At 36.1% G+C, this 13,746-nt stretch overlaps 1 protein-coding gene across 1 annotated transcript in view; it reads left to right on the top strand.

Moving 5' to 3' along the window:
• DIAPH3 (diaphanous related formin 3) overlaps positions 1–13,746 on the top strand; it is a gene marked incomplete at its 5' end in the record, with an annotated part of 246,726 nt that overhangs the window by 9,611 nt on the left and 223,369 nt on the right. The window contains one exon of the mRNA XM_026081539.1: positions 9,614–9,790. Within this exon, the coding sequence (XP_025937324.1) occupies positions 9,614–9,790 (177 nt within the window). The remainder of the gene's footprint in view (positions 1–9,613; positions 9,791–13,746) is intronic.

Below are 13,746 nucleotides of genomic sequence, written 5' to 3'. Positions count from 1 at the left end.
TTGTTCATTTGCTACTTCACCTTGGAACAAGAGTGTGTTTTCCAACTGATTTTTTTGTTGGTTTAATCTTCTTGTGGCAGGATCTGGGAAACAGCTAATAACAGGTATTTGAGTCCTAGGCAACTTAAACATGGCTCAGACCAGAGGGGTTTTGACATTTCATCCGTTTAATGGAAAAACTAGTGAAGTTATATTCCCCAAATTCCTTTTGCAGCAAGTGGGGAAATTGTAGTAAGAGAAGATTAAGAAGCTGAAGATTAAGAGTACTTGATTCTGTAGCTTTTAATGAAAGGATATATTTCCTTTCCTTTCATGGGTAATCACTTCCATATTAACTCTCTGCTGTATTACACGTTCTAAACTACTTATATTTTGTTACTCCCAGTCTGTTTACTACAAATATAGTATTGCATGACAGTGGCCAGAAACCAATGAATATGCATGCACTTTTCTGTTGCTGTTTAGATACATTTTTGTGAGCCTAAATTCAGACTGCATTTCAATATTTGAAGCTTAGTAGATTGTTTCCAAGATGATGCTGATGAATTCTGTACCTAGAATGAAGAATACTCATTGGGTTCAGAAACATCTCATTCTTAGAACACAGTCAATACATAACTGCRTATTTACAAACTATGAGGACAGGAATCTTCCTTTCATTCTGCAGAAGAGGCAAGCAGGTATCCAACAAAATATCTACTTGCAAGATCACTGGCAAAACAAACCTATTTTCTCTCTCAAGTGCTTTGCTTTCCAACAGTGTTTTGTAAGGCTTATAAGAAAGATTAGAATCTGCATATTAACAAATTTTCATTAAAAAAAATCTGTTCCTATGTAAACAGAAATAATATATATTAAAATTCCCTATAACATTAAGTTGGTTTGACTGATTTCATAGCAGCTGCTACAAAAATAACACAGGCTTTATAATCTCCTGGATACAGAGAAACAAGATTCAGAATAAAATACGTTCTACAGATTCAAGATGGGGCTGTGCATCGTCCTATACTCTGCAACTTTTAATTTTCCACCATTAGTTAAATGGTTTGCTTTGAAGAAAGGTAAAAACACCTCTGGGAGGTGAGCATGTTAGATATAAACCAAGGTGCACAGAAGAATCCTTCTGATGAGATGACTTGTTATGTAACCCTTTCTCCTACTAAGCTCTACTGCTGCAAGTCAAGTTTCTCATATAGTAAGAAGTTAATCTTGTAATAGAGCTACTTGACTGTCAAAGGACTATACTATTTTTTTTTTTTAATTTTTTTTTTAATCCTTTGAAGCATCAAGGAGAAAAGGTAAGAGATATTTGACTCAGAATCTGTGGAAGTAATTTCTTTGATCTTATGTAAAATATTTTTGCCAGTAAGAGAAAATGGTGGTTTGTTTTTACTTCCAAAGGTACTGATGCAAACTTTTTTTTTCTTTATGTTCCCCATCCCCTAAAATTCAAAGCTATTTCAAATGAAGTCAAAGGAGTTGTCCAGATTTGTTCTCTCCTTCCCTCCCAGGTTATTCAGAATATTAATTCTTAGTCATGTCTCTAGATCAGGGTGGTATAGGAGACTTCCAGGACTGAGCTGTTGGCTTCTGTGACTGATATGACTGGTAAAATACATGAAAGACTGATCTATGCTGTAGTACTTGAGCAGATTTTCCAGACATGGAATTGTGCTTAGTGAGTATATAAATAGTGTGGAAATCTAGCAAATATAAACTTGAAAACTGGAGGGTGGTAGTACTTTGTCCCACAGATCTGTAAGGCAGAATGAGAGGGACACCAAATGAAAGAAGGAAAAGCTCTGCACAACACTCTTCTTATCTTTATCCCATCAACCAGAGAGTGAATATTACCTACCTGTATATTTCATACAGAATTTTTCAGTTAAATTGTGCTTAAGTGATCTTAATCTGTCTTGATGTTTCTTGTGTGTGTTTCTTAAGAATGGGGCGGGGGGCAGAAAGAGAAAGAAGACTGTTTAGTACTTCTAGTAAGTCACTTTAGGCTGAAACAGGACAATTTTGTAATCCCACCTTTTCCTAATGAGGTATTAGAAGCAGTGGACAAACTACATGTTTCATTTAGTCAGAAGTTTTTTCTGGTACTGAGTTTTTTTTTTGTTTGTTTTTTGTTTTAATTTGGCAGTTAAGTTTTTCCTGTAATGCAGTAATATCTTCTGGTGATATATACTCCATAAACTTGTCTGATGTGGAAGGTTTGCTGTTTATCTGGCAAATAAAAAAATGCAAAAATCAAAATGCTCCAAACTGATTAGTTTTGATCTGCAGCCTTAGATCAATTCTCTTTTGTGGTAACTGGTGCACTTTGTCTAGGTGGAATAATATCCTTATTTCCAGAGGATTAAAAAAGGGGGAAAAAAAAAAAAGTTTGTCAAGACACCTTAAAGATTACTGGAACACTGGAGGTGCTAACTGAAGTACTGATTGCAGGAATTTGATTTTTAAACATCTTTATTCATCCTTGCTAACCATGCTGCTCTTCCTATTAATGATGAGTGGGATACTTGATAAGTATGTTTCTGTGCTTACATAAGATGTAGACTGACAAATACGATCAGGACTTGGAGGAAGTTCCAGGTTTGAACTGAGGAAACAGCTTTGCTGTCAAGATTTTCTTAAGAAATGTCTATAGATGCAGCTGATGCTGTTTGCCATAAGTCTGTAGCTATTGTGTCTGTGGGAACAGCCTTGTTGTTGCAACTGTGAACTCTGGAAGAAATATGCTACTAATAGAAGGTTTACTATTTAAAGAAACTGCAATTGTTTCGCCAAAACTAAGTACTCCATTTCTTGAGAGCCTATCGGTATTTCTAGGATCTCTGTTATTATGGACTGTGGAACTTTGTATTGCCAAATTCAAGATAGATGCTTCAAATGCATGCCAAAACAGTGTCCAAAACTGTCATATTTCATTTTATTAAACTTAGTGTGATCTCTGTTTGCTCATTTCAGTTGTTCCTTACTCTCTCCTCTGTGCTAATACTAAGCCTAGCCATGCAGGTTGTTCCCACTTGATTTGTTGGTTCCCAGAACATTCCCAAAGCAGAGGCATTAGCAGCACTACTCAGAAAATAACTCTGTTCTTTTCTCTTTGGATTATGGGCTATTCTAGGAGTTACCATCTGCTAATGGTTAATTGCCTTCAACCTAGAGTGCCCAGTTAACTGGGAACTGCTTAATTTTGGTTTTTATAACTGTTATTTCCAGGACTAACAAATGGTTCAAATTCTGATACTGTTAATAATAGCCTCAGTGAAGGAGAGCATTCTGTAAAGTTTGATAGCCAGCTTGTAGGCTTGAAGCCCTATGACTATTATTTGAAGTAACAAAAATGTTGTTCCCATGTTAAGAATATGTGACATTCATAGCAGGTTGACTATGAATGTATGGCCCTGCTGAGTAAAATAAATCTCTTTTCTGTGAGGAAGGAGACGTCCTTTCATTTAATCTTGATCCCACTGCATGCATCTCCTCTCCTCTCCTCTTGTCTCTCTTAGGAATGATGGGCCTTGAAAAAACTGTTGATACCCCCTATCTGTCGGTTGCTCCCTTTAAGTAATATCTTTAATATGACTGTTTTAAAACTCTGATTAGAAATTAAACCCCTGTGGGATTTGAACATTGCTGTGGTGATACTACCTTTATAATAAATTATCATATTTTCTTGTATTTCTACAAATAAAAAAGTGTAGCTTGGATCTCTTTGGCCTGCCTGCTCAACCTTTTATACTTAGTCACATGCAAACTTTGTCATTCACTTGCGTGTCTTTTGCTGCCAAGAGATGAGTGAGACAGCTTTTCACTGTGTAGTGCAACTGTTTGCAGTACAGTAACTTTGTGTCTCATGTGCTGTAAGAGCCTGTTAATAATGTCTGGTTGCCATATTTAGTATCCGAAGTTGTAGCTTCACTAAACTTTGAGATGAACAGAGTGCTGGAAGGAATGCTACCTTAAGACAGTTTTAAAATCTATTACAGTCCAAGGGGCTGTGCTAGAGTTTCTACCAAGACTCCCCTAGAATCTTTAGGGTTCTAAATATAAAAGGCTACTTAAAAGCTGCCTCGCAGTAACTCATGTTTATGTTGACCATAGTTTACTTTTTCACTGTATTTCAATTCTAACATTAAGATTTTTATTTCAGTTGCCCTGCCATGTTTSTCTCACAGAGAACAAACTGCCAGGCCAAAATGCATGGCTAATTAGAGAAGTTCCAGCCTTTGGCAGTAGGCAGCATAAAGACTAAAAGCTAAAGTATATGTAAACACCCCATTGCTTTAAATTCAAGTTTCTGAGAAAAGACTCCTCATGCCTTTCATGTTGGGGGTATAGTCTTGGGAGAGAAAACTGTGAATTACATCTTTAAAAGCTTCTTTTCTGTCCTAGATCATTCTTCTTTCTCTCTCCTTTCTCTTATTCCCCCACCCCTGACACATTTAAAAAAAAAAGGAGGGGGGTTGGCCTGGAGAAGAAAGAAAAATCAACCAACCTTCTAGTACTATGCTTACCTTAAGGAAGCTCTTACTCTCTTCTTTTTCTTCTTCTTCTTCTTTTTTTCTTGAAGTGCTTTTTATTATTATTTTTTAATTACTTTCATTTCTTTTTTTCAATATCATGTTATCTTTTAACTTCAGACCACTAAGCGGGCCATTCTATTGTTATATGGCCAGCTTATTTTTACAACTTAGGAGCTGTGAATAGCTTTTAATGAATATTTTTGCTGTATTTTTTTGTGCTTAAAATTTAATGGTTTTACTGTTGCTTCTTTTGCAAATATGTACCTGAAATAGATTTTCCTCACTAACACTGAAGTGCTATGATGATAAGAATACACTGTCTGAATTTCTGAGTTGTCACAGATTCCTTGTAGTATTTTTGTATACTGCATTAGAAACAGTTTTAACTTTCTTCTTTGAGTGGTCAGAAGCATTTAATTGCAGTCACTTTTTGTCTCACTCCTCACTGCCTTTGAACTTCTAACTTCAGCTCATCTTCCATCAGTGCATCAAAATAGATCTCAGTTTAGAGGACTTAAAAGGAACTTCACTACGGAAATACTTTGTATCAAGGCCACACAAAACACTTCCCCTCCCCCCTTCCCAGTTAATTTTAATGTTTGCTCTACATAGACTTTAAAAATTTTTCCTCTTCAGAAAATTATTATTCTAAAAACTGTTTCTGTATGGGTCTGTATATATTTATTGGGAAATGCAGGGCAGGCATCTTAAAAGATGGAAGGTCAAACCATCTTTAAACTGTAGTGACTTTTTTTTTGGTATCAAAGCTAATTCTAGATATTCCCCCCTGTTTAGCCTGATTTAAAGTGTTTTTGATGTAACATGGAAGATTATTGAACTGTATTTTTGCCATTTCCTCCTCCTTGTGCTTGGATCACCAGCAGCATCAGCAGTAAACTTCATTACATTCAAGCAATGAAATTTCTATTCTTTCTGCATTGTGACTTCTGTGAACCATGAAATTATTCACTTACATGGAATACCAAGAGGCGCTAACTTTTTTAAAGCACCGTTGATGTGAAATTTAAGAGAAATCTATATAGAATACCCACACTACTACTGTGAAGGTGTTGTGGATTTCTTTCATCTAAGGAACGCTATTTTTAGATTGTATTGTTTTAAATTATTAAAAATAACTACTTGGACACATGTTGAAATGTTTTTAAAATCCTGGTGTCTGGCTTACTCTTGACTGACTCTTCTGACTTGTTCTACATGATCAAACAGGTTCCAAGAGTGTGCTTTTGTGAAAATGAATGGTATAGCCTAATCTCTAATGTTACAAAGCATCTCTATATATGCTAATGTTTTACAGGAATTTAAAAACAAAGAACAAACTGAAAATGTGAACAAGCAAAAGGAAGCAAAATACCACTTTTCAAGGATAAACTGGCTCTTGTCCATGAACCTGTGGCACTGTTTCTAATGGAATAAGAGTAGTTCTGGGATTGCATGGAGTATTTCATGTCAAAGATCAGGGTGTTTCTGTCTGGCCTACTTCCTTTTGTCTTAAAGGAACTGTTATTGCTGCTTCCATGTGAAGGGAGGGAGCAGCCTGATTGCTTGCACACAGTTCTCATGTTTGAATAACTGATAGTTCTTATTATTTAGCTATGTGATGTGCAAGAGAAAGTCTCTAAATGTCCCAGGTTATGCCATTGGATTAGATGGTTTGATTTGTTTGGCTGAGCCAAAAATTGGCCTGCTGTTCATACATCTTGTATATTTGTATATACTATATATAAACAAAGTGCTCTGTATAACATTATAAAACATATGGCTAGTGGTGCTCATCTGGTGATGAAGGAGAATGAGAAGGAATAGAAGGTGAAAGTTCTCATTTCATGCTTTTGTTCCAAGTGATCGTAAATTTAGGACATGACATTAATACTTTGCCAAAATGTGCTAATGAAACAAATCTTAAATGCTTTTTATGTCAAGAATGTTCTTCCCATTCCTGTTCAGTTCTGAAATATGGAGTAAACAAATATACTTAGCTTGCTCTTCATCAGCCATTTGTAGAAAACTTGTGTCCTTCCCTCCCCAACCTGTCCCCTTCTGCCCCCTCCTTTACTGAAGCAGAATCTGAGAGCTCTTGTGCATCTGAGTTGCAGGCCTGCTCCGTGATGGTGTTTCTAAACTTCTAGTTCCTTTTAGAATAAATATACTAATGAAAAATGTGCAAGTTGCTCTTTGAAGTCTCTACTTTTCAATTGTTTTGTTTTATTTTCACTCTAACTCTCTTGACCAAGGCTTTTGTGTATGTGTATGTCTTAGCAGCACTTCCATGGAATTGTTTTTACTTGTTGACACTGTATCTAGACAGTATTGACTCTATTCTTTGTGGCTTTTGGATGTGGTAATAAGCAGCATTTCTTCCATAAATGATATGACCCAGATACTAGTAATACTAGTTATCTAATCAGTATTTGGGTAGGGAAGGTCTCCATAAAGAGAAAAATGAAAATAATAATTTCTCTAACTTTTAAGACTTGCACTTCTTGTGGCTGCTGCCTTAGATCAACAGAAAAGTCCTACTTCCAGAAAAATGTCAGAATATTCGATTTAAGTTTATATCACAGAATAGCTGGGGTTGGAAGGGACCTTCAGAGACCATCTGTTCCAACCTTCCCTGCTCCAGCAGGGTCAGCTATGGTAGGCTGCCCAGGACTATGTCCAGTCGGTTTTGAACATGTCCAAGGATGGAGACTCCACAACCTCTCTGGGCAACCTGTTTCAAAAAACAAACAAAAATGCCTACAGCTTACTTCCTCCCCCATAACTTATGGTTATTTGGCTATTTGCTAATAGTTATCCTAGCTTTCTATGAAAAATGATATTCTGTTTCAAATCCATTGAAGCCAGCTGTTGGCTGGCTTCTGAGAGAAGACCAAACTACTGCTTTTGCTAAAAGGAAAGCTGCTGTGTAACCTCTTCATTTGTGTTGTAAAACGTGGCTAGCTAATCAATGTGCGTGCACTACATTTTGCCTGCGTGATGAGCTGGGAACTTGGGAAGATGATAAGGGTAAATAAAGGTATAAGGGATGTGCAGGGGTAGGAAGAGGAGAAACTTGGGGAACATGGGTTACAAAGAAGAAGCTGAAATATTTGAGGAGAGATGGGCTGGGGATGTAGGGCACACATCTCCTAAAGCTAACTTGATCAGTTCTCTGCTCACTGAGCCATATGCTGAAATCTTCCTACCCCTGCTCCAGAGCTTTCTCTGCACACTGAGAATCCTCAGATATCATGGTTTGTTTCTTAAGTTATGTGCTTGATAGGAAAAAGGCCCTGGGGTGTGGGGCATGGGGAAGCAGCCACTGCCTAATGCACATTTTGGAACAGGTATACTCTCCTGTCATCTGTGCTCAGTGAAATCCATTATTTAAGGAGAAGAATCTCATTTGATATATTTTCTTAAGATCCTAGTCTGGTCACTTCAGTCTAAAATCAGGACTCTATAGCAAGCATGGAGGAGATGAAACCTGATTGTAAAGACAAGAAGTCAAATAGTTGTCCGGTCAAGATGTGAGATATTCTTTGCCACAAGTGACTTGCACTTCTCTTCCAATGATGTTATCCATCCTTTGGTTTTGTTGCATTTTCTTTCTTCCTAGGTCTTGCCTGTGTAATTTTTTCTTTAGAGCGTGATTTTTCTCATTGCCCTGCTCTGGTTTGATGTGATGTTGAAGGGTTCCATCTTCCATACTGTTTTATTTTTTTACATTATGTTTCTTCTCTGCTTTTGCAAGTACTACAACCATCTGTTTGTGAGTGGCTTGCAAACTAATTCAGTGTTCTGAAGATGCCCTTCTCAGTTTTGAATAGGGCAAGCTACAGTGGGTGGTTTTTTTTGTTGTTTTTTTTTTTAGGGGGGGGGAGGGAGAGGAAACCTTTCCTCATAATGTTTAATAGTCAATTCCTACTCTGTTTTGGCTAGAGTGGAACACTTGAACCCTGTTTTTGTTACCAAACACTACGGATATTATGGTAACTTGCTATTTAATTTGGTTATTTTGTTCTTATTAAGTGATATCTCAAAGTACTCATACACAGCATATGTTGAAGCCTCAGAATATTTTGCCTCACATTTCAAAAACAGAAGACCATCAATACTGTTGAAATCAGATCCAAAATCCTTTATGTACCAAGTGCTACTGGAACTTTCTTCTGTTTTGACAAATGTAATGTTGCTGCTTTAATCTGTTGAAAGGATTTACAAAGATAATTTAGATCTAGCTTATCTCACTGACCATGTCAGCTTGACCGTGCTTTTGTGTTCTGTTGGTCCTTGTCAATATACATTAAAACATACAAGCTCTGACAATGAAAAAAATTACCAATAAGTCTTTATTAAAAAATCAGTTAAATACTAAACCATAAAGAAAGGGGGGAAGGGGAGAAAGCTTTTCCAAAGAAGCTTCTTTGACTTTTCAAAGGTAAAGTTGGGGTGTTTGCCTCACGTTGGTGGTAAGCCCTAAGGATTATTGATAATCTATAAATGTATCCTACCTAGCTTTAACAAAGGAGCTGAATGGTGTAGCTTTTTTTGTGTGCTTTTCTTAAATGAATTTGTAAATTAAACCCAAGTTTTGGATAATGTAGTACAGACAAAAATTAAATAGACAAGTGTCTTAGTTATGGTAACTCATCTTTTAATAAAAACTAATTTTTTTGCATATCTGTATATTTCAATGTCAGGAGTACAGCAGTTCCAGGCTAATGAAAAATACTTTAAAACCATGCTTTTGCATATGCTGCTCATAATGGTTATGGAGAAGTCTTCAAAGCATTTGTTTGTTTTGTAGATAATTTTTTCTTCCAAAACTTCCAAAAAATTCTCATGTTCTGCATGATTTCTCTAAAATGTAATGGTATTCTGGTCTGTTAACCAAAGTACTAAGGCAACTGATGGTTATGTGTCCTTAGGAAAACCCTTTAAAACCAGATATTTAAACATAAGGTAAGTTACTCAAGGAAAAATACGAATGTTAAGCTTCCAAGAATATCTCTGTTTAATTAGGGCTACGAAGAATGGAAATAGTATCTGATGTATTATACCTTTTCTGTTTTCAGTTGGATAGGTTTGCTAGTATAAGAATTCCAGGGAGTAAAAAGGAGAGACCTCCTCTGCCGCACATGAAACAATCTTACTCTACCGATTGGTCGTCGTCATCACCTATGGATGTGGAGGATTTTGTTCCCAAACCCCTGTCAGAAAGAGAAATCATAGCGCTCTTTGAAAAAATGATGGTAAGAGTCTTACCACTGATTTCTTACAGGCCCACAACATTGCTAATTGACAGAGAGAAGCTTGCTTTAATGCATGTGTTTGGATCTTTACCTGAATCATTATCATCATTATTATTATTATAATGGTATGTTTTCTGAGGTGCTTCCTCAAAGGATAAAGCCTTTGGATTATTTTGAGGATGTTTTGCTGCCAATATACTTGAAGTGGAAATTAAAGGTTCCAGATATTAGAAGTGAGGTTATGCAGCAGTTTTTGAGGGGAACAATGAAACTGGGAATCCTGCTTACTTTTAAGAGGATTTGAAAAATTCATAAAGGAGTTATGTGCCTTGAATGTGACAGCAGGTTTTGTTCTGGTGTTATATTCTATTTCACTTATTGCACAAAAGCATTTAAGGTTCCTCCCTCTAAAGCAGGGTTTGTAGAAGGGCTCTAAAACACATGCAGTCTCTTGCATGCTCAGTCTTAAAGTCATCTCCTTCCTTAGCTGCAATAGTTGCTCTGCTGTGAAAGAGCAGTCGCTTCCCTGAAGCACCATGTGGCATTGGTACTGCYTCAGTAGGCTCAGAGTTTTTGGCATGATGATGACATTTCGGGCAATTGCAAACTAAACGTGGAGTGGCCTTGAGAGAAAAGGATGACTGTGAGCTAAAGAGCACAAGATAGATGTTAGCAAGGGAACTGATACCTAGATTATTTCTTTTTCTGCCTCAGCAAGCAACAAGTAACTGTTGCCTGTGGAAACACTAAGGGGCTAGCAGGGACTGGCATTTGGGGTTATTAAAAAGGTTACAGGAGAAGTACCTTCATGAAGTTTACAATTCCTGGTACTCAGTAATGTTTAGTTTTGAAGATGTTTTTGTAGAACTGCTGAAAGAGTATGATAGATCAGTGATAGAGTAACTTTTTTTGAAAACATTTTACTGGCGGTGCATAGTATTTCTATTCTGTATTGATTCTGTGCAAGTTCAGACTAGTGATAATGGTTGGTCACTGTGGCCTATTTAATTTCTGAGGGAGATTTTGCTGTGCTTGAAGACTATGTTCCTTTCTGGTATGTATAAATGTAGAATTCAGGATTTTGATGGTGAAGGGGAGGGGTGATTTGCGATGTTGTCAACTGTTGTATTTGTATTTGTTGCTCTTGTAGTCTTCATTTATTTATTTATTTATTTTTGGTATACCGTGGTGTCTAGGATATTTTACTTATGTTAAGAAATGCTCAAATGTTAGGAAATGGGGAAGGGTCTTTTGGGGAGGGTTGTTTTTTTGGTAAAACTTCATTCAAGTTGCCTCCCTCCCTCTACTTCCCACCCCCCAGCATATGTTACACTTCTTTACCATCCCACAGAGATTCTATTATAGGATAGTGTGCAATGTTAAGACTATGCCATAAAAAACCTGAAACTTCCAATAAATCCTCAGAATCCCAGTACTGCATTCCCCCCCCCCCCATAACAATCTGAGTGCTGTAATCAAGTTCTTAGGGCTAGTTTTGCCGAAACAAAAATAATCGGTTGGTTAGTATTTAAGGGGAAAGTATCTTTGGGTTTTAAAAACACCGTGTATGTATTAATTTTAAGAAAGTTAACTTTAATAAATATGCATGTAAAACATATTTTCATTTAAAGTACTGCCATACAATTATGTGGCTATGGAAAGGAATCTTGAGGCACACTGCTCCAAAGATGGTTATTGGAACTTATGGAAGAAAAAAAAAACAACAACTGGTAATGTCAAGCTGGACTAGTTTTTAAGCGTGTTTTAAGAGGTGGCAATAGTCATTTACCGTATTTTGTAATGTATATATCATAATGGATGTGTTGGCTGGCAATAAGAGTTGTCATACATAAGTTGTCTTGCATTTAATACAGAAAGGTAATTAAATTGTAATATTATTTAAAATGAGAACACTTGTATGAGATAACAATTAGAAGATGAGAGATTACTAACTCCTTAGTATTTTTGAAGTCTAGCTTGATTTAGTGTTTTTTTTCTTTTTTTTGTTTTTTTTTTAGCTAAAGAAATGTCTTAGATATGACACAAAGACATTCAAACAGCTTTTTGAGAATTTAAATTTGTAGTACTTTTTTGGCTTTACAAGAATCTTTTGGTTTTGGAAAAAAGTTATTTAAAGAAGTAAATTGGAAACAACTTCTTAATCTATATTTTCTTTACCTGCTTTTTTAGTAGCCTCTAAAGCTTTACATTCAAAAATACGCATTCATGTCTGAAGTCACAGATGCATTGTAAAAGTCCTGGCTGCTTATGTAATTAATTGCTAAAAGTTTGAATAGTACACAAAAAAAATTTAGATTGATTTGTTGTCTAACTGGTTTAAATTTTTAGGTTTTGACATTACCATTTAAAAGAACGCTTACCACAGGAATTTATGTGCCCTTATGTTGAGCAGCTGAGTACTCTAGGTCTTAGATTTTGAAATACTAAAGACATTTTTTTGTGGCTGATAAATCCTTTCTCATCTTAAAGCRGCAGTATCTTTTGAAAGTTATGATAGAGAAAAGTAACTTTAAATGACTTGCAACATTTTTTTTCCAAATGGTGTGTGTGTGTAAGTAAGATCCCCCCTGCCCCTTTTTTTTATGTGTCTTGGAAGGAAATGCTCTTTGCTTGCAGTCTATGATCCCAACAGTGTTTTTATGAGTGTGTGTTTAAGCCTAAATTTTCCCAGCATTGAATATTGAGTGTCAGTGCGGTGTTCTTGGGTGATGCCCTGATTCCCATCATTAAGTAAATTACAATGTTGTGGTTTTGTTTTCTTCCAAGAAAAACTAGAAAATGCAGTGTTCCTTGTGAAGGTAATGCCCCCAACATTTGGTTTAATGTTAGGCTATATGCAAGTACTGCATAAGGCAGTTGTCAAGCTGATTCATGGATTGTGTTTGTCAAAAGGATAATGTCAATGCATAGCTATTAGCTATTTCCTCCAGATCCAGATAGATGATAAAATAAAAGATTTAAGAACATTTGATTTAACCTTGAGGATGTTCTTATATCAAGTAAACTGGATAGGAAAGATAGTAGTAGGAGGAAGAAAAGTTGAACCGGTGATATTCACATAACTTGTGTTATACAGAATAAATGTGGCCATCAACATGAGGAAAAAGTGTTCAAGGGTGTGTGTGTTTGTGTGTGTGTCCTTATGTACTGCTAGAATTTTCTTTTGGGCATAAGCAGGTAGTTTCTTCATGAAATTTTTGATGAAAGGAATAMAATTTTGATGAAAGGAACACAATTCTCACAACTATGAGAAAAGAGTAAAGTATGTATGGCTTCCTTTATTCTGGCTTGTTTAAGTGAACTTGTTTTGCGTTTGTTTTCAGCTGTAGGAAATAATAGCAGTATGTAAAGTAGTTCTGGAGGAAGGAAAAGTCTATATTATTAATATTGATTGAGTGAAGGAACCTTTTACAGAGTGCACCCTGTATCTATTTAGCACTAAAAGTAAAAGCAAAGACATTATTTAAGAGCATACTACACTGAGCAAATTTTTCTAGGCCTTAAGAAAAGGAGGCAATAACACCTGGAGCGGGGAGGGGAAACAGAGTCTACACAAAATTGCCCGAATTGTATTTTAAAGAAGTTCAGTTTAATGAGCTCAAGTATCTTCTGCATTGCCTTCTCACAGCTCATGCTTATACAAAACTCTCAAATTCTTCTCAGAACTGTGCTTGAGTCTACACTATTCACTATATAAATAGTGAAAAAGAAGGAAACTTAAATATCACTATAGTATAAAATTTCAGTGTTTAATTTCTTTCTTAAAATTCTACAGGTGTAAATTTGCTTGCTGACTACCTTTGATTTCTGCCTAGGTGGAATAAACTTTGATATGGAAGTGGTTAACCAGTGATTTCTTATCACTACTCTTGTGGAAGCTGATGGTGACGCATCTTATGAGTCTCAGCTGAAAGTAACTGCAGTAATTCTTGCTA

This window comes from Apteryx rowi, unplaced genomic scaffold, assembly GCF_003343035.1.
Source record: "Apteryx rowi isolate R43461 unplaced genomic scaffold, aptRow1 scaffold_553, whole genome shotgun sequence".
NCBI lineage: Eukaryota > Metazoa > Chordata > Aves > Apterygiformes > Apterygidae > Apteryx > Apteryx rowi.
This window is presented reverse-complemented; position numbering and strand designations above follow the sequence as displayed.